Source organism: Notolabrus celidotus, chromosome 21, assembly GCF_009762535.1.
Source record: "Notolabrus celidotus isolate fNotCel1 chromosome 21, fNotCel1.pri, whole genome shotgun sequence".
Lineage (NCBI taxonomy): Eukaryota > Metazoa > Chordata > Actinopteri > Labriformes > Labridae > Notolabrus > Notolabrus celidotus.
Window position 1 is genome coordinate 12,923,746 of NC_048292.1, and position 20,820 is coordinate 12,944,565.

At 40.9% G+C, this 20,820-nt stretch overlaps 1 protein-coding gene across 3 annotated transcripts in view; it reads right to left on the minus strand.

The window, feature by feature from the left end:
* Window positions 1–2,109: 2,109 nt before the first annotated feature.
* The window catches only part of apaf1 (apoptotic peptidase activating factor 1), a 64,248-nt gene continuing 45,537 nt past the window's right edge, over window positions 2,110–20,820 (minus strand). For 2 of the 3 annotated variants that reach the window (XM_034673995.1, XM_034673994.1), the window contains one exon: window positions 2,117–3,670. In XM_034673995.1, coding sequence (XP_034529886.1) covers window positions 3,524–3,670 — 147 coding nt within the window. In that variant the 3' untranslated portion in view covers window positions 2,117–3,523. Of the gene's footprint in view, window positions 3,671–20,820 lie in introns of all 3 variants that reach the window. The other variant, XM_034673992.1, reaches the window with a different exon arrangement.

The following is a 20,820-nucleotide window of genomic DNA, read 5'->3' on the forward strand; positions in this document are numbered from 1 at the left end:
AACAGGGAAGTTTATAGCAGTGAGTAAGATTGCACCTCAGTCAACCGTCTATCAAATTATCAAGAACTTCAAGGAGAGAGGTTCAATTGTTGCCAAACAGGCTCCAGAAAGTCGCCCAAGAAAGTCCAGCAAGCGCCAGGACCGTCTCCTGAAGGTGTTACAGCTGCAGGATCGGGCCACCACCAGTGCAGAGCTTGCTCAGGAATGGCAGCAGGCAGGTGTGAGTGCATCTGCACGCATAGTGAGGCAAAGACTTTTGAAGGAAGGCCTGGTGTCAAGGAGGGCAGCAAAGAAGCCACTTCTCTCCAGTAAAAACATCAGGGACAGACTGATATTCTGCAGAAGGTACAGGGACTGGACTGCTGAGGACTGGGGTAAAGTCATTTTCTCTGATGAATCCCCTTTCCGATTGTTTGGGGCATCTGGAGGAAGGCTTGTTCGGAGAAGACGAGGTGAGCGCTACCATCAGTCCTGTCTCTTGCCAACAGTGAAGCATCCTGAGACCATTCATGCGTGGGGTTGCTTTTCGGTCAAGGGAGTGGGCTCTCTCACAATCTTGCCTAAAAACAGAGCCAAGAACAAAATGGCTCAGGGAACAAAACATTAAGATTTTGGGCCCTTGGCCAGGAAACTCCCCAGATCTTAATCCCATTGAGAACTTGTGGTCAATCCTCAAGAGGCGGGTGGACAATCAAAAACCCACAAATTCTGACAAACTCCAAGCATTGATTATGCAAGAATGGACTGCCATCAGTCAGGATTTGGTCCAGAAGTTGATTGACAGCATGCCAGGGAGAATTGCAGAGGTCTTGAAAAAGAAGGGTCAACACTGCAACTATTGACTTATTGCATGAATTCTGTGTAATTCTCAATAAAAGCTTTTGATACTTATGAAATGCTTCTAATTGTATTTCATTATACCATAGAAACATCTGACAAAAACACCTAAAAACCCTGAAGCAGCAGACTTTGTGAAAATGTAATATTTGTGTCATTCTCAAAACTTTTGGCCATGACTGTACTCAGCCCTTATGGTTGCAGAGAGTATGATGCCTTGTGTGATTTGGTTGTGTTGGAGCAATTTAAAAACTCTCTTCCCAGCTGCATCGCTGTGTACATCAGCGAGCATAAGTGAGGACTGCTGCAGAGGCCGCTCCACTTGCTGATGATTATGTGCTGATGTACAGGGGTGACAGAGACTTCCGGGGCCGGAAGCAAGGTGGTATGGGAGGAAAAAATTCATACAGGTTGTGGTACGCATGATGTTTTGACTTTACATAGCACATGACTGAGTCTTCAGTTATTTTTTCAACATGAAAGTCTTGCCTGAAAATCATGTAAAAAAAAATGCTATGGGTGCGGACTTGGCCTACTGGTTAAGTTGCACGCCCATGCAGCGGGCAGCCCGGGCTCAAGTCTAGCCCGTGGCTCCTCTCCTGCATGTTATTCTCCCACTCTCTCCCAGTTTCCTACACTATCCACTGTCCCCTCCCTCTATCAATAAAGGTGTAAAAGCCCCCAAAAAATATAACTTTAAAGAAAAAAGAAAAAAATGCTATATTTTCATATCCTGAAGGAAAACAGTTTTCTTTCTGCTGCATCCTTCTGTATCTCGTTTTTTTTTATACCTCTTATGGAAATAATCATTTATTCTACAGGCAACAAACTGATAAAATCAAATCATGATTTAGATGAAATTAGATGAAATTAAGTTAAGGTGTTAACTTAAATTCGGGAGCAGGACCACGCCTAAACCACACCCTCAATCACCTGACAAGCCTACTTAAACATAGCCAGCCTACTCAAGCGTTCGTCTGTTACTCTTCAACCCACCCTCCCTCACCTTGCTCTGCTTCAATTACCCTTTTTCTTATCCCTTACTACTCAACTTGTCTTCGCTCTTCTGTGCCCTTGTCTAATTCCAGGTACTGCCTGGGATCAACATCAGCTCCGGCAGGATAACCCAGAGACGTAACCCCCATCCTGAGTCTCCATCTGCTGGGTTACACGACGCACAATAAATCATTACATGTTCAAACTCATATCCTTGTGTGGCGTGGTCCTTGCTAGTGAATGTGAAATTCATTTTCAGGGCAGCAAACTCAGAGACATTTTTGCACTGTGTGTAGTTTAATCTTTGATAAATTACACTCATATTGGAGCACACCACATTACAGTACCATAACCTGAGCAGACATTGATCCTCGGAAACATTTTAAGACAAAGATGTCCTCACTTGAAGAAATCTGTAGATTGAATTTCATTATGACTTTAATGCACCAGTGTGAAATAGCCCAATGTGAAGAGCTCATAAAGATTGTAACTCCTGCTTCAAAGTGCACAGAATAGAAAAGGCGTTATAGCTAGACAACATGCAGTTCAAAATGTGTGTACAAAGTGGTTTCAAAAGTTTAAAAGGAGTGGTACAAAATGCAGGAATTACACAGAAATTTTGATTTAAAATACTTAAATACTGCTTTTTTCATTAAAAAAATTTACCTTTGATCTAAGTTCAAAGGTAGAAGTTCACATGTAGGCCTTTAAACGATTTTGAATTCAAATTTAAATGCTCAATCATTAAAACTTTAATCAAACCATTCATTTCAAAGCAGACCAAAGTTCACTAGAAGTTATTTTTATGCTGGTGGATTTAGAAACTCATGTGCATAACACATACACAGCCTTGAGTAGTGCTTCAACTCAGACAAAGGATTTAAACTAAAGTCCCCAAAATAGACACACGAGATTTAACCTGAACACAGATATGACAGAAAGCATCACAACATAGACAAATCAAATGCACTTCATGAAATCTTACAGATCAGCAGACGTGCATGATAGCTTATATTACAAACCTCTCACATACATACATGCAATAATATTCTACCCTATTGCAATATGGATTAACATTACATATTCACATTTGGACTGAGGCAAAGATCACATGTCTTAAACCTGTTGGTGTGAGTCTCGTTCAAAGTTTGATTGATTCACAAGATGTGCTTTAGGAGACCTGATCTTCACAGGGAGTGTTACCATGTAAACTTATGGCTTTTTAATGCACCTTTTTTTTTTTCTACATTTCTTTTTCTTGATAAGACATTCTGCTCTATTCTCAGAATTTTTAAAAATCACATTTTTAATCAACCCTTTTTTTTGTTGAAAATAGAGAGGTAGGAGCAGGACTCTTAAGAATCTCTAAGCTGTCAAGAGGCATCCAAGCTTCCAACAACTGATAGTCTCTGCACCAGCTGTATAAAAGAAAGGTACTTCAAACTGTGAAAGGCAAGTTGTAAAAGTCATTTGAGTTGTAAGAGTCATTTTACCCCATGTAAGTGAAAGTAAAGGCTCTATTGTGAAGTTGTTGAGAAGTATGTGGTGATGGGATATCGCAGCTTTCAGTTGAGACTTCTTCAAGAGTCCAACCTGTCTCTAGAAACAGGTTAACCAGATGTGTTTTTGCAAGAAGAATGTAGTGATTGATTTCTTTTTTAAAATCTGTCCTTTTTGGTCTTTGGAGCAGTCAAACTACCCTCTGCAAGATGTAGAGGATGCCGATGTTGTCGATGGTGACGAAGGTAGTGAAGTCCGACGAGACGTGGATCCTCTTCAAGGCGGTTCCGGTTGGATAGAAGGTTTGCAGGGCCTCACCTTTCTCCACGTCCCACCACTGAACAACAGACAAAGAAAAAAAACATGAGCTGTTGAAATGCTTCAGACGTTCATCAGACAACACTGTTGGAATGTGTTGAGAATCTGTACAATCATGCATATTACATATAGTATGAGAAGTGAGCTTTAAGGGTTGCTGGTCGTACACTGTATAAAATATGGTTGTAGACTCCGTGACAAACAGTTGTTATATTTCTTTTGACTTAAAAAAACATGACAAAGTGGCTTGAATCTTCTAAGCTTGATTCTTTAAGGACTTACAAAAGATTTTTTTTCAAAGTCACATTTGAGGGCACTAATAAAGAAATCTACTGTCAACCTTTTAACTCATCCAAAATTACAGATTTTAACAGAAACCTCACCTCTGACAAGGCAAACAGCCAATCATAGTTTAGGATTTTGGGGTGGCCCCTGGGGCGGCCAATTGGATTTCAAGGGGTGCCAGTGCTACCCTTGGCCACCCCTCTGGTGACATGACCCACTGGTTTCTAAAGAGGTGTTAAGAAGCCCAGTGGTGGCGGTCGCCAATACTTATGTACATGCAATATTTCAGTGTTTTACTTTTAATTAATTTGCAAGAAATTTCTACAAAACATTTTTCACTTTGTCATTATGGGGTATTGTGTGTAGAATGTTGAGGGAAAAAATGAATTTAATCCATTTTGGAATATTGCTGTAAAATAAAAAAAAATGTAAAAGTGAAGGGGTCTGAATACTTTCCATACCCACTGTATATAAGTTATAGCTTGACCTAGTCCCACCAATCAAATGGCTTGTTGATATTTTAAAGGTGACATATCACGCTTTTTTCATCAATATATATTGGTCTAAGAGGTCCCCAAAACATGTCTTTAAAGTTTATGCTCAAAAAAACACTTTGAAATCAGATTTTGGCATGCCTGAAAAGTCCTCTTCTTCAGTCCTCATCAGAACACTCTGTTTTCCCTCTGACCACGCCCCCTCCGGAAGTGGATGTGCCTCGGCTCTCCAGCACGTTGATCTAATGTTTACATGTTGGCTGAATATACACGGCTGCTCAGAGATCGCGTTACTTCAACCCTCTGAATCTGATCCAGAATCTGATCCTGACGGAGAGGCGCCTGTAGCAGGACCCTTCTGAAGGATTGGTCACAGATTTAGTGTTTCTTGTTGTTTTATTTATCAGTATGTCGACGTGTGTCTTGGTACACAGCTACGAACATGTAGCTATGTGGCTATGCTAACTAGCGCTAGCACTTATCCATGATAAATAAAAATCATCCACTAGATCTTCAAATCTGCAGACGTGGGGAGTAAAACCGACCTCTACCAGAAAGGCAGCGGGACCTTTTATGAAGGATTGGTCACAGATTTAGTGTTTCTTGTTGTTTTATTTGTCAGTATGTAGACGTGTGTCTTGGTACACAGCTACAGCTACGACATGTAGCTATGTAGCTATGCTAACTAGCGCTAGCACTTATCCATGATAAATAAAAATCCTCCACTAGATCTTCAAATCTGCAGACGTGGGGAGTAAAACTGACCTTTGTGTTTATTAAGACAGCCTACAACTAGCATGCCTCCCTCCTAAGCTCCTTGTTAGCACACATTTGTGCAGGTAATGAAAAACGGAGGAGGGATTCAGTATTATTTTATACAGTCTATGGGCTGAACAAGCTCCGAGCTCTGACTCCGTGACAGACCGGATATTGTTGTTACGTAACAAAAACACGGAAGTCTGAAACGGCTCGTTTCACACACATTTACAGAAAGGTGTAGAAATCAAAACAGGGGCAGAATGGATTTTTTTCATTCTCGGGGGGTTTGTAGACATGCCAGGGACACATATTTCAGGTAAAGAACCATTAAAAAGTCAATTTTGCATGATATGTCACCTTTAAGCTTCCTGTGAGGAGATTTTGTTTGGTTATGTAGCAGGTTAAAATAAACAGTGATGAATCTTTATGACCTTCAAAATCTAACGAGACCATCAGCAAAGATTTTGACAGTTTCTGTTTTATGATCCTAAAAGCCTGAAAGTGCTGCAAGGGGGTAGGGGTCAGACAAAGTTATTGACAGCACGCCACAAAAAAAAAAAAACTTTATAATTTTTCTGCAGCAAATATTCTTAATGAGTGAAATATTCGACTGAGTTGAAAGCAGGAGGAGACTTTGTGTCAGAAACGATAATTCAGCAACGATAGCGGTATCACTTTGTCCACAGGGGGCGCCAACGTTGACACAAACAGAAATATCCTCACAGGAGCTTTAATTTCATCTTGGGGCAAATGATTGTAAAGGTCAAATAGTTGGTGCAAAGCTTTATTTAAATCCCAACTTGAGAATGAAGAGGGAAGAAGAACAACAGAGTTTTATATATTTGCTGCCAAAAGGACCATGATGCATTTTATAGGGAATAGTACCAGACTCAAGCTCATACACAAATACGCACACAGCCTCAAGCGGCCTCAATCGCACAGAAACAGACACACATAAAACCCCCCACCAGCTTTCCTGAGTGATTCCGTTTAATCTCGGTTTAAAGTTGACATTTTCCATTCAAGATCCATCTCACTGGGATGAATCATCAAAGGAACATCAAGTCAATCATTAGCAGTCTGGCATGAGAGCATGTGTGTGTGTGTGTGTGTCTGTGTGTGTGTGTGTATCCTTGATAACTACCTATTACAATCTGAAGACAAGACTGCACCACTTAAATCATTTGGTTGAAGCTTTATTGGTGTAGTGTTTGCTCTGCAAGTGTGTGTGTGCTGAAAGAAGCAGGCCAACTTCTCAGTCCCTTGACGGACAGACAAACCGCGGCGGCAACAGATGTCTAGCTTACAGAACAATCCCAACACAAACACACACACATTAATAGTCTATTGATCATGCAGACTGTTCAACAGCAATATGGGCTTATATGCGTATACGTACGCCTCAGATCTTCTCTTTTTCCTGTGCTGTAAGTACACTGTGTCTCTACCTCTGTGTGTGAATGTACTGAAAGTTAACCAAGAAAGCACACGTTGTCCTTGTGGATATATAGTACAGGTTATTTTGTGGAACTGAAAATTCTTCATGCAGGTCTGCATACAGATCATGAGCTGATTCAATTTCGAGTTATTCTTTTCCGCATCTTTACACAGGTCTGACCTTGTGTAACCATAAGAGTCTGATGCCTTCCAACCTAAAGGTATTAATAATTCACTGAGCCAAGAAAAACATGTTGTCTCTCCTCCCACATGTGTCCTTCTGTGGCCTTTCCACCTCACATCATGCAGGAGTCAGAAAGGAAGACATATTATCCACTATGCCGATTAAAAAGCTCAATGTAAACCAGAGCAGGGAAACATTAAATTAGTGTTAATGTATGTAAAGGAAGCTTAACATTATGTCCATAATGATAAACCCCCCTGCTTATCTTGTGTTTTTGATGCCATGGTTAATCTGCCTGATGTTTACTTGTATATTACAGCTATGCTACGCTCTCTGCTGCAGCCCTCAAGGCTACACATGACCTGAGAGTGAACCTAGCATTTAGTTTAGCTAATTAATTTCATGCTCATAAATATAAACATAAAGACTGAATCCCATCTGGGCTCAACATGATTAATCTGTGTTTTGCATTTTATTAAAAAGGATTCATATGTGTCTGACTGGACTGCATGATGGCTTTGATAAACAGATAAAAAACACAACCACACACTAAAGGTAGGCGATATGGCAAAAAATTATATCATTACTTTTGGCAGAATCCCAATTTTATCACCATCCATTCTAATGTTTTAGAGGAAGAAGTGATCAACTAATCAAGCCCGAACTCAAACTTCTACAGAACAATAGTGTAGTACTTATGCAGGCTGAAACTGCTGCGGTAGTTCAATCTCCTCTCTAAGAGTAAGAGTAAGCATTGCCAGCACAATATTAACCAAATTTAACATGACTTAAACTCAAGTTTGTTTCGAATGATAAATAAGTAACAGCAAAATTCCACCGGATCCGTGTCCATTCCGTCTCTGATCCGTCACGGCACCTGATCTGATAGGTTTCTATTCTACTCCATGTGTTAACTTCTACTGGACCTGCTACGTTGCATTTCGACTGCGTCTCTGATCCGGAAGGTCGGAACACAACTGATCAGAGATGCAAGACTTCTATTTTTGCCGGATGCCGGAGCACGATGCTTCAATCTCAACAGAGAAGAGCAAGAGGGACAGGAAGTCAGGCACCAAAACAAAATGAAAACATCCGGTTAATTTTCAGAATAAAACAGTCCGGGTTATCACCGGATCGTTTTTCACTTAACTACGACAACAAACTGTCACAATTAGTAGAGCCAGGCTTGGAGTCATCATGTCAGAGGTTTTCAGAGGACCATAAAGACAACATGGATGAGGAGAGGAGTCGGATATTCATTAATGCAGTAATAAACGTGGGAATCCTCGGTCACATGACTCCAGCTGTCTGGCGGTCCTGCTCCGTGATGCGTTCTGAAAAACTCAACTGGTGGGTGTTGACGGACGAGAGAGCACGGAGCCAGACCGCAGTGGATCGGAGACAGACCGGACACAGATCTCGTGGAAGTCCCGGGTAAGAGTTGGTGAAAGCATTTTGACAGAGCTGTCTTTGTGTTTATCATCTTTGCAGTGCGCCACGTGTGTTTCTTTGTTTATTCTGACTCCAAGAGACACAAACTCTGCTGCAAAACTCTGAGAACTCACAAGAAATCTTGTATAATGTAGTGTTGTCATACTTAATAAGCTCAGCTTACTACTGCAGTTGATTCACTCAATGAGGGAACATGTCATATGTTTAACCCTTCGTTTGCATCAGCATGCTTGATTTGAAACTGTATCAACATGCATCCATATATCAGCATAGAACTGCAACAGATAGAATGTGCTGATAGTACTGTACCCATAGACTGTATAAAATATGGACGTAGTATCCGTGACGTCACCCATCTGTTCCTGAGAGCTGTTTTGAAGCAAATCGACGGCAGCAGCCATATTGGTAATGCGGAACTCAACCAGGCAGAGTGTGACGTAGTGTGAGCCTCTTAGCCAATGACTGTGTGTTCCCGACCGGGAGTCACGTCAGTCATGTCCTTATTTGGGCAAAACTCATAATCTTAATATCTTCTTAACCGTCACGTTAGAAAAAAATTCACCCTCCGTACAGTGTGTGCCATTAGAGAGATTAGCGTTGTAGGGCCAAGCCGTTTTTTGAACCAGGCTGTAAACATGTTTATTAATGCTGCAAAGATCGTCTTTTTCCCATTCATATCTATGTGGTTTCCGGTGTTTCTGCAGACAGCCTCAAGCGGATTTTCGATGTATTGCAGTTTATAGCACTTCCGCATTGGCTTCATCGTTTGAGACCGGAGTTTGCCGCTTGACTGTACCCCTTAATACATTTGTAACAGTGTTACACACAGAAACTGTGTTGAAGGTGTGTTATATATGTTGGGCTGATTTGTAACAAAGTATCTTTAGCCTGGTGTCCAATCTGCAGTCCAATGTTTGGTTTTTCTTTTCTTCACTTAATCTAAAACATAAGCACCTTGTTCCACCTGCTCTTTGGCTCCACTTTCCTTACTTGGAACTCATGTTGAGTTTTCTTGCCCTTTAAAAAAATATACAATTGTAGCATGCTTCAAGTCAATCCTGGTGTGTTGACTTTAAAGTACTGCAGGAAAACCCAGTGTATAAAGTTTTGACATTCAAGATCATCCACATCTCAAATACTGACTCGTCACCCTGTGACCTTTGAAATGTTTTTTATTTTTTATTTTTTTTTAAGTTCTATTTTTGGCCATTTGGCCTTTATTTTATAGGACAGCTGAAGAGAGACAGGAAATGTGGGGATCAGAGAGCGGGGGAAGACATCCGGGAAATGGTCGACCGGCCGACCCCTGCAACGAGGACTGTAGCCTGTGTATGTGGGGCGCTTAGACCGCTAGGCCACCAGCGCCCCGACCTTTAAATTGTTAAGGTCAAATTTGTTTGCAAGGTTGATTCAGACAAGTTGAATCTTCATATTTTCAAAATTGGTTAAATATGAGTGGCAAGAAAACTGCACCAGGAACATGCATAATAAAAGAGCTATTTTCATCTGAACTCAGAACTGGTAAAGAGAATAAACAGGCCTATTTTAAAACATGAAATGCCCCAATATACTGTTAAAAGGGCTTTACAAAGATTTATGGCAGGATGAAGAAAGAAAGACAAGATGAAGGTAAGACTGACGGAGAGGTGGAAGTAAAAGAAGTATACACACTGCAGATATCAGGGGAAGGAATGAGACAGTTGGTTAAAGTGTAATTGCATCTGAATAAAAAGGGAAGATGGCTCCCAGCTGCCAAAACACTGACAGCTCAAACAAAGAAATAATACTCAGATGCCTGCACACACACACATACACACACACACTTACTTATAAACATAGAAATAAACAGCCGAACAGACAGACTGAGGCACAGGGAGAGAACAAGTAGAGTCGAAGAACAACAAAAAGAATCCCACGACAAACGCAGGCAACAGACGGGTGATGAAACCCTGTGACGAAACTGAAGAAGAAGAAGAAGGGGGGAAAAAGCGCTACGAAACTCCAACTGGTTATAAAAAAAGGATTAGCAGGGAGACAGGCAGCGTGGAGAGGAGAGCTGTTGCAGAATAAATGTTTAAAGGACAGTTGGCGGAGGGAGATGTGTAGAAAGAAAGTGTGAAAATGATGTTAGCTTCAGAGTGAGAGTGGATTTACTACGAAAGAAGGGAAAACGGAGAAAAAAATCACTATGTTGAATTTTTTACCACAGTGTACGGGTATGAGACTAGACTACATTGCATGCATATTTATGCACTTCTATGGGAGGGAGATAGGAGTAAAAACGAAAAGAGAAATTTCTTTGATTCAAGATAAACACGAGGTAAGACACAGGGCGATGATAACGGTGCGCTGGAGGGGGTAAGAAAAAGATAAAAGACATGCAAACACAAAAAGATGAAGTAAATAAACTCAGATTAAAAGATGCTGCAAACACAAAAACACATTCATCACAACAACAGCTAACGCTAAGATTAGTCTGCTTCCATGACGGCTTGGTCTCTCGTGTATCTGTGTGAGTGTGTGTGACACCAAATATCCCAAGAGCAGATGTGCTGATATCAACACCACAACTGTGGAAGCACTGATTTATGAGCAAGCTAGTGATGCGATAAGAAGCTAAATAACAATACAGTATATATGTGTGTGTGTGTGTGTGTGTGTGTGTGTGAGTGTGTGTTTCTGGGCTGTAGATGTTGTTGAGTGGACAATACCCCCGGGTGTATTTACTGCATGAATTTGCAGGACTATTTATTTTCTTTAAGGTGGCCGGAAATTTGTCTTTACATGCAGCGCTGCGTCTCTGCTGCAGCTGCTGGGTTTATGACAACATTCAGCTCCATGTTTTGTGAATACTAATGCAAGGAAGACACACACCCCTGGGACTCAGGGGGGGGATATAAGCATTCGCAGGACAATGGCACACTTTTAATTTAAGCATGCTTGTACAATGTGCAATTTATATCTGGAGTGTGAGTAGAATCAAAATGAAGATTGCTCTTTGTAATAATCAGTCTTTGTTAGTTACGCCTTGTTTTCACAATGAGGGAAATGATTGCTTTTGAAAGTCAGTGGAAAAATAATTTGAGTTTCTAGCCGCTGTGCCACTGTACTAAAGAAAATCTTACCTTCTACATTAAGGAGGGATATAGTCCTAAACTGGCTTAAACCTGAGGACTCTTTCTCTTTAGGAGTTAAGATTGGGGAAATGATTGCTTTTGAATGTAAGTGGAAAAAGATTTTTATTTTCTAGCTGCAGTGCCACCATACTAAAGAAAATCTTATCTTCTACATTAAAGCTAGGGTTGGTAGCCATGGAAAACTAGCATGAATTTGAATGTAGCATTTCCTCATGACTCCGTCTAACCCCTCCCCCCCTTCCCTCAAAACTCCTCCAAAACGACGCCCCCGCTCACATGCACGAGCGCCACTGCTACGCGACCATATGATCCTGACTGATTCAAAACCGGTCCTCAGCACATCGTTTGTGTTTTGCACTACGTCAACTCATGTCTCACTCAGCGATAAGAAAACACCAAAACATTATCATAGTGAAAGTTAAAAACATAAACAAACATGAAATGTACGCGCAGGAGGCGGGCAGAACGGCAGGACGGGATTTGATTGTTTTCATGTTTTGTCTCCTGATGGCAGGGATTGGTTGGTGTTTTCCCAGGTTTACTCCGGCTGTAGATTGAGGCTTTTTTTCTCTCTTTTTTAAGAACACATTATGTATTGATTGCCATCGGGACAGAAAGATCATTTTAACCAGTATAACAAAAAGTGTATCTAAATCTGACTACCAACCCCAGCTTTAAGGCAATGTTTGAAGGCCTTTAAAAGAGTAATATTGAAAGATTCCTCTAAGTGTCTCAGACTGTACGAGGGAAATCAACTGAATAATCTGCTGTGTGCTCTAAAGGCACCAAGTGACCTTTAGCTGTGTTTTAATGCACTAAATTAGAGAAGTCTGGTGAAAGGTCAAGAGCTCCTCTAACCTCACGATCTCTTTTGCTTTCTCTCGAGCGTGTAAAATGTTTTTATCTTCTTGAGAAGACTAAAATAAACTGGTGCAAGGTTCATAAACTGGTCCAGCTCTTTATAAGGAAATAGAGACTGGCTGATCATACAGATGTGTGTTGCAGCTTAATTTATTTATTCATTTATCTATCATCTAGTTCAAATTTTTGTCACTTTTTATTCTATTTTATTTATTAATCTTAAGTATAGCATCTTATTTTCCTTTTAATGGTTTAATATTTTAGTGTTTTATTATCTTAGAAATGTATTTTATTTTGATGATTTTAATTTCTTGTGTTGAGTTTTAACATCTTATTTTACCTCCAGTGTTTCCTCATTAGGATATCATGAGAGCGTTTCCTCAGTTCGTTCAGCAACTTGTTTTTTTATTTGTATTTATTTATTTGATTTTCATTGTTTTTATTATTATAATTGCATATATTGTGTTCTTCACCTTAGGATTGTAGGTGGGTTTTGGGGTCGGGGCTGGGTTGGGATTATTCAATTTTTTTTTGTACAGCACTTTGTGTTACAATATCATCGTATGAAAAGGGCTTTATAAATAAAGTCTGATTGATTGATGGATCATGAAAAAGAAGAAACTGGTGTCGGCATGACTGACTCACACATCCTGCGGTTGTAGCGCATGCTCACATCACAATTGAGATGGTCAATCGATAGCTCTCAGTATATGTCCAATTGCTTTTGTGTGAAACATGATGCCAGACAACAAAAGGGGTCACTGGACCCTTATCTCTTTGGCCATACAATCCTGCATGTTCTGATAAGCCTTGTATCAGTGTCACGCTCTCTCACACGCGGGTCAAAATCACTTCAGGGCGAGTTGAGAGTGAAAGTAACCCTGATTCATTTTAGCTAACAGAAGATAAGCGTCAAATCTGCTCCAACAGAAACTCACTGTTAGCTCTCCTGAAGCTAAATAGGTCTGCTTAATCAGGCTAACCGAGGAGAGTCAGCACGCCTTTCATGACAGAAATACCTGTCAGTGTGTGTTCCTGCGGTGTGATGCTTCAGTGTTAGCAGGCGCACGGTTGCTCTACGTCTTAAACAAAGTGTGCAGGGCAAAGTAATTTATCTTCTTCTTACTTTAATAGCTCTGAAGCAGAGTCCAAAGGGAATAGAAGCTGTTTATATACCCAACGAACGATAGGACTGCAGCACACAACAGAAGGGAAGGGGATTCGAGAAAGAGGGGACACCAGGTGGATCAGATTTACATGGTTCTGTAAGGCCAAATCTGAAGAAGTGTGTGTGTGTGTGTGTGTGTGTGTGTGTGTGTGTGTGTGTGTGTGTGTGTGTGTGTGTGTGTGTGTGTGTGTGTGTGTGTGTGTGTGTGAGTGTGAGTGTGACCAGGCCAAGAGTCTCACGGAGGGGAAACAGCGTGACACCAAAGCTGAATTATTCATCCAAAGTTCCATCCGCTGAAATATTGATGCTCAGAAAATCCTCGACACATCTCTCCTGTACATGCTGCCTTTCTTTCTTTCTTTCTTTCTTTCTTTCTTTCTTTCTTTCTTTCTTTCTTTCTTTCTTTATTCAATTTCTCACACCGGCTTCATTTTCTCTACATCAGGACCAGCGGAAAGAGGGGGAAAAAAAGCAAGAAATCAGAAATGTGAATTGATTGTAGGGAGCGGGAAAGTGAAGACGATCAAAGTAGACACAACTGAGAGGAAAAGGATACATAGATCCATAAAGGAAATAAAGGACAAGGAACAGGAGACACTAAAATTGAAGGTGAAAATTGAGCTGAGGAGTAACAAAAGCAGAGAGAGGATATGAAAAGGAAAAGCTCATTTCAGTGGAAAACAGAGAAGGAATTAATAATGAGGGAGGAAGAGAAGGGAAATAAATAGTTAATTAATCAGCAGTGATTTTGTTTTAAGTCAGCCAGCAATTTGTATGACACCATCGCTGTACACCTTATGCCTGTGTTGATTTAACCAGGTGCAGATTTCATTCAACTTTATCTTTATTTTCTGTATCAAAATACTTCCAAACCACACTGCACTACGAGATGTCACCTGTCTTCTGTGCTTGTTTACATCCGGGTAATAGAGCATTGTAGCATTATGACATTTGCCAGTAACCAAAGCTACTACCCGAGCTAGTAGCAGGTGGCAGCACTACAGGTACGATGCAACATATGAGCACTACTTCAGCCCGACTATTATAAAAATATTATACTTGTATTATAACTTGTTTGACTGACTTCTGTAGTCATTTTGATTTCGACTTGCAAGATCGTTTCGTTGACCAAACGAGAGCATCCTTATCGAAGACCAGTAGATTTCTGGAGTTTCTCTTGATGCATGGCATCACATCTATGAAAAATGTCAGTCTACTCCTTTAAAAACTAGGGATGCACCGATCCTTCTTTTTAGGTCCCGATACCGATATCAATACCTTGGCTTTGGTATCTGCCGATACTGATACTAGCCGATCCGATCCTGGTATTGATTTAACAATCTCTATTCCTTAATGTGAGGATAGAATCATGTTTTGGCAACTTCAGGCTTTTCTGATTTGATGGTGAACTGTACCTGGGTTCCAAGTGCTAAACCAGAGGCTGGAATCCCTTAATTTCAAGGATCCGGAACAATTAATCCAATAACCTGTCCGTTTTTTAACACTTTGAATCCATTAAACTAAAGTTTCTTGCTTCTTTGCAGTCGGCTACAGCTCACGTAAACTTCCTCCTTTGGGCTCTCATTATATTTCCAGCGTGACTGCCATCCATCGAAAGATTACCGCTGCACATGTTGCAAGTTCCCGGCGGAGTTGTTAGCAAAAGAAGCATGCACCTAAACTGCAGAGCCTCTGTAGTTAGTCTCCATCATGCTCCACCGGGCAAAAATGCACAGACCGTCCGGCGTTGATGACGTAGGAGACGCACATGGCTGTTGTAAACACAGAAAAGCATAGAACTGAGATGAATAGATCTGCCACATGGATCAGCACTATATATCGTACCCTTGTCACCGATATCCGATCTAGCTTTTTGAGTCCCATCTAGCCGATATCCGATACCAGGATCAGATCGGTGCATTCCTGTTAACAACATGTTTTGTGGATCAGAAACTCAAGCTGTAACCTTAGACGATGATTGGGCGGTGATACCCGCACAAAGATTTGACCAATATGTAAATAAATACTAGAAATTTGTTAGTTTTTTTATGTAAATGTTCATTAAAAATGTTTGTTTTCCATTCCCTAACTAACAGTATAAAGCAAATGTGTGTATGCACTACTGAGTATTTAAGTTATGTTGTATGTATTAGTCTTACAATGACTTTAAATTGATCAAAATTGGGGATTGAGGAGTTAAAAAGCACCTTTAAATTGTGAGAACAGCAGAATGGACAGAATTAGTTAAAAAGGCATAAAAAGGACAAAGTTAAATCCAGAAAAAAAGATAAGAAGAGCGAAAATAAGACGTGCGTGTGTGTGCGTGTGTGTGTCTGTGTGTGTTTTAAAACAGCTGTTCCTTCACCTCCACCACTAATATTCCATCTCAACTCTGCCACACTTTGTCCCGGTGTGATTCTTTCACACAAAGGCTCTCCTTCGCGAGCCAGAAAGACAATTAACCCCGGCTTAATGAGCAACACTGGGGAAACAACTGCCTCCCAGAGACCGATAAATATTTCACCAGCCTGTGTTTATACCCCAAGCCTGACAACAAGAGTGCAGAAACCAGGCCACGGTCGTTCTGAGCCCAATTCTTTCAAAGTTCTTTTTCGCTCTGGCTTTGTCTCGATTGGGAGCAAACGACTGTGAATTAGAAAGCAGAGGGTTGAAAAAACATACGGAGCAAATGTCTCCTCTGGATGCACTCTGATTACAGAGAGAGATCGTGTGCATGTTGAACCATGCTTTTTTCATGTCTTTGGTTTAAGCACATAAGAGAAAAAAAAATAGAACAATGGATTAAGAAAAAAGATAAATGCACTTTCAGGCACTGTTTTGCATCTTAAGAGTGTTTGTAGGTATTTTTAGAGGCAGCAGCACCACAGGGTGCTTACTTCAGAAACAGCGTGACAGAAGGAAAGCTTCGAATAAAATCAGAACTGCAAACGCTGCTTGAGCCCCGACGCTGTGGCCTGTTACGCCGTCTCATTTACACAGATATCCAGCAGTCATCAAAATGTGTTATTTCTGTCTCTGGGCCAATTTTGAAGGAGGTGGGGATGCAAAATTCAAAGCAGAAGCCGAGGGGGACAAGTAGCCTGTTAACCAACAGAGAACAGGAGAAATATCAAAGAGGTGGCCTTCTTTTTTTATGTATATTGCTACACAAAAGAGAAAAAGTATGCCTGAAGTTTGCTTTAAAGTGACCCTGAAACACAAAAAGAACAACAAACAGAGACAACAAAGCAGTCAGCTTACTTCTCTATTCAAACAGAGGCTGACACAGCTATTAATAAATGCTAAAGTAAAGTATATTAATGGATGAGGACATAATGTGAGAGGCAATACACTGAGAGGAACAGTACATTTTTCTGAAAAAGCACCAGACACATGTCAAATCTGTCCAGCAGGCCTGTCCTGCACTAAAACTAACATTGAGACCCAGCGGCATGAAATATCCAGTGTATACGCTCCTCAAAGTCAACCGCACTGCAAAACTGTGACACAGCAGTGAAGAGGTGAACTGTGCCGCGTCCACTTGGCTCAGAAAATGTGTCAGTTACACAGCTGGTCGGCTTTAATAAGCCTGCCATCACTTTTTTTTTTTAGCAGTGTGGTCTGAATGTGAGTGTGTTAAAGTAAAGGCATGTATGCGCCTCAAGCGCCTTGAGATAACATTTGATGTGATTTGGCGCTATATAAATAAAGATTGATTGGTTGATGTCAGAAGTTGATCAATCTCATGTAAGCTTCCATCCAATATCTGTATTACATTGATCAGGCTCTAGTTCAGGTGGCTCTAGTAAGAGTGCATTAAGAAGGAAGGGCCCCAGATTTCCAAGAAGAAATCCATGCAACAAAAACATGTCAAAATAAATATAAAACTGAAAAAAAAGTTCTCTTGGGTCTCAGGTTATTACCTCTGTTTTGTGATTTCTAGAAGCAGCATTTTCTTCAGCTTCTGCTGACACACTTAGAAAATCAGCTAATTACAACAAGCAGCAAAGCCGGATGTACTTCAGTCTTCCTTGTTCTGACATATCTTTGATACTTTGTTACTAAAATAACACACATTTCCTCCTTTGATTTTTTCTAACCAATAGAGCTTGCATAAAGTCGTGTTTGTGAAACTGAAATCCAAAAAACAGTCCTCAGACTGAGGCAGCTGGAGGGAAACATAAGTCTGGACTTAGAAAGAGAAACGTTGGACTGAGTGATGCTTGGCCTTCAGAGAAATCACTGAGGTCTCTGACAGAGGGGGGAAATAGAGACACATTTACTTATGGCTTAGTCAATCTAATTATACGAGAATCTTGACTTGCTTGATATCCCATCAATCCCTCAGAGAAGTGATTGCATTTTCTCTCCACTCTGTCCGCCCACGGTCCCTTGCTTCTCACTGCTATGCAACCTCTTTTTTTTAATCTTTGACAGAGTCTCTGTCCATCAAATGCCTCTTGAGGGAAGGTCAGAGCAACCTTCACTCCTTCATTTCATCATTTCTCCCTGCCCTCCTTCCCTTGCTTCGGTTCGAGTCTGATGACTCGCTGTAACAGTTCATTAGCCGCCGAGGCCTTGTTAGGATGCCCTTAACGATGATAGCTCGGGCTGCAAGAGAGACAGACTGAGACCTGATAGGTGAAAGCAATACTAGGTGTTTTGAAACCGCTTCAATGTAACCTACTGTAGAAAGAAAGCTTTATTTTGAAGGGACAGAAGCGCAAAATAAGAGATGCTCAGGGAGGGTGGGTTTGAAAAAGGTCACCGAAGTTGAAAAAATAAATGATAGCAAAGATTAAAAAAAGACAAAATAAATGGAGGTGTGAAACAGAGAGATAGCAATAGAGGGGGACACAAAAGGAGCAGGTCTGTGGTCTGATGGGAAAAGCACAGTAGATAGAAAAGTTGAGAATGAAAGCAAGAGGGAGTCTAAAGAGGTGAGATAAGGTGAAATTGTGTTTCTCTCCTTCTCCTCCATCAGAGGCCAGCCTGATAAGTGATGTCTGACATCGCCAGTGGCAGGGGACGACTGTCATCTAAAACGCTTCTATCCATCTGGGGGTCCACTGTTTGATAACCTGTATGTCTGTGTGTCTCTATGTGTGAATGAATGTCAGAGTCTGAAAATATCAGTGTAAAAGTTAGACTGAAAGACAGAGAAAAACAAAGTATGAATAGCACAGTGTGCAGTTACAGTCTTGTGGTCTGTTGGCATGTACAGGGTAAAGGCCTGTGTCCAGTCAGACTGGAGGTTGCCGCTTGGTCACACTCTGCCTGGTTGAGTTTTGCATTTCCAATATGGCTGACGCCGTCAATTGGCTTCAAAACAGCACTCAGGAACAGATGGGTGACGTCACGGATACTACGTCCAATATTTATACAGTCTATAGTGTCCACTGAGGTTTTTTTTTTTTGTGCTGGCAATCTTGCAATTCTATGAGTTATTCTTCTGCATTACCCTTAGTACTGACCATTAAATCCCTTTTAGAATGCTCCATTTTCACTTTCGATCAATGGGATCTTACAAGGAATATGTAAAATATTGAAAATGATACTCTGAAGAAAAATGACTGTGGTAGTAATTTTCTCTTCTGCATGGAGCTCTGCCATTGTACAAAAACAATACAAAACAACTGATAAAGTTGATATCAGAAGTCTGGCCTCTAATCGATTTTGATTGGTTGGTGAAATAGATGAGCACACCGCTGTTCCAAAAGTTATAGAGGTAGAGCTGTGTAGTTACCGAGTTATTTTCAGCTGCGAGTGCTGTCAGCTCTGACAAAAACAGCCAATGAGGAGGGTTTTTATTATTATGCTACACTACATTGTGGTTTTTTTATTAAATACATACTACCAGAGCAAGAAAATGTCATAAGTGGACATAGGCCCTAAGTTTAAATCTTAAGCTTACAATTCACCATGGTAGTTTTTATGTTTTCAATCAAATATAGAGCTATATTATCATGGACTGTTCCCTCCTTTTGTTGTATCCTGTGCACCAAAGGCTTAACTATAAGGAGACAGATATATAACTACAATATCCTGCATAAACAGGATACCCTTCTTTAAACTTCACAGTGTCAGGGCACAATATACAGAGGCTTTAGTCCTGGTCACAGCAATCGCTGGTTCGACTCACTGCCCAACAATTGCTGCACGTCTCCCCACACTCTGTACTCCCCACATTCCCTGTTTTTCTTCAGCTGTCCTATCCAATAAAAGCAAAAATGCCCCAAAACTAAAACAAAAAAGAACACTCTGATTTTGTCTATTTGTCCCCCCAGTAAACACACCAACATCAAATTAGACCAGACTTCTTTCTGCAGGGTTGATATGATTACAGTTAATCCGCCAGAGTCTGAGATTAAAGTGTAGAGAACTAGCAGATCTCATTTTAAATACCCAATCAGAATCGAGGATTTAACATAGCCATGTAATTAGCTATAACAACGTACTTAACATACAATATCCCATCATGGCTAGTTTTGTAGCTGTTTTTGAGATTTTTATGCAAATTTTCTCATACTGTTGAATATTTAGCTTCAAATTTTGACTAGTAATGACCATTTTTAAATCACGAGAAGTGTAGTGGATCCATCAGTGAGTAAATCAAAGTGAATAGGCAGATAAACAGGATTTAGCAGGTAGATCAGTTGGGGTTTTTTGACAGCTGGATCAGTGACTCAGACAAAGATCCACAACACCCTGAGACATTGATTAGGGCTAAATGAGGACAAGCCTTTCATGTCTTTGCATCTCTTTAAATACTGCTCTGAGTAAGAGTTACTGTTGACACCATATGAGTAGTCCCAATGACAAAGACGTGTCAGTAATGAGAGAAATAACTTTTGCTGTTTTGTCTGCAACATGACGCCTTGGTGTGAATTATTCAGGGCTGCTGGGCATTTCTGTGCGCTCATGCAGTCGGGATGAGCCTTTTCACACCTGCCGCCTCCCTCTTGGATCGTGGCACTGTGACAGAGTGTGTCACCGGCAGTTTGGAGTGTGTGTGTGTTTTTGTTTTATTGTGCGGATGTGTGTATCAAGGCCAGGTGTGAGACAGGTACAGCATTTCCTGGCAGGACCCGGAGCACAGGGAGGGAGGACTGATGGGAGTCAGTGTAGGATGTAACAGCTGCTCTCAGTGGGGCTGGACCGTACCACTTCATCACAACCTGACATGCACACACACAGAAACACACGCGTATCTGCTCCTAGGCATGTAAGCTTGGATTTTACAACCCTTATTCTCCAATACAAGCCAAAATGTAGTGTTTTTATCATGTCCAGTGAAAGACGCATATAAAAGGTTTAATTAAACACTCTGCACAGGTAGCTACACACAACAGGGGATTGGGCAAGTGCATATAAATCCTCGCTATCCCACTG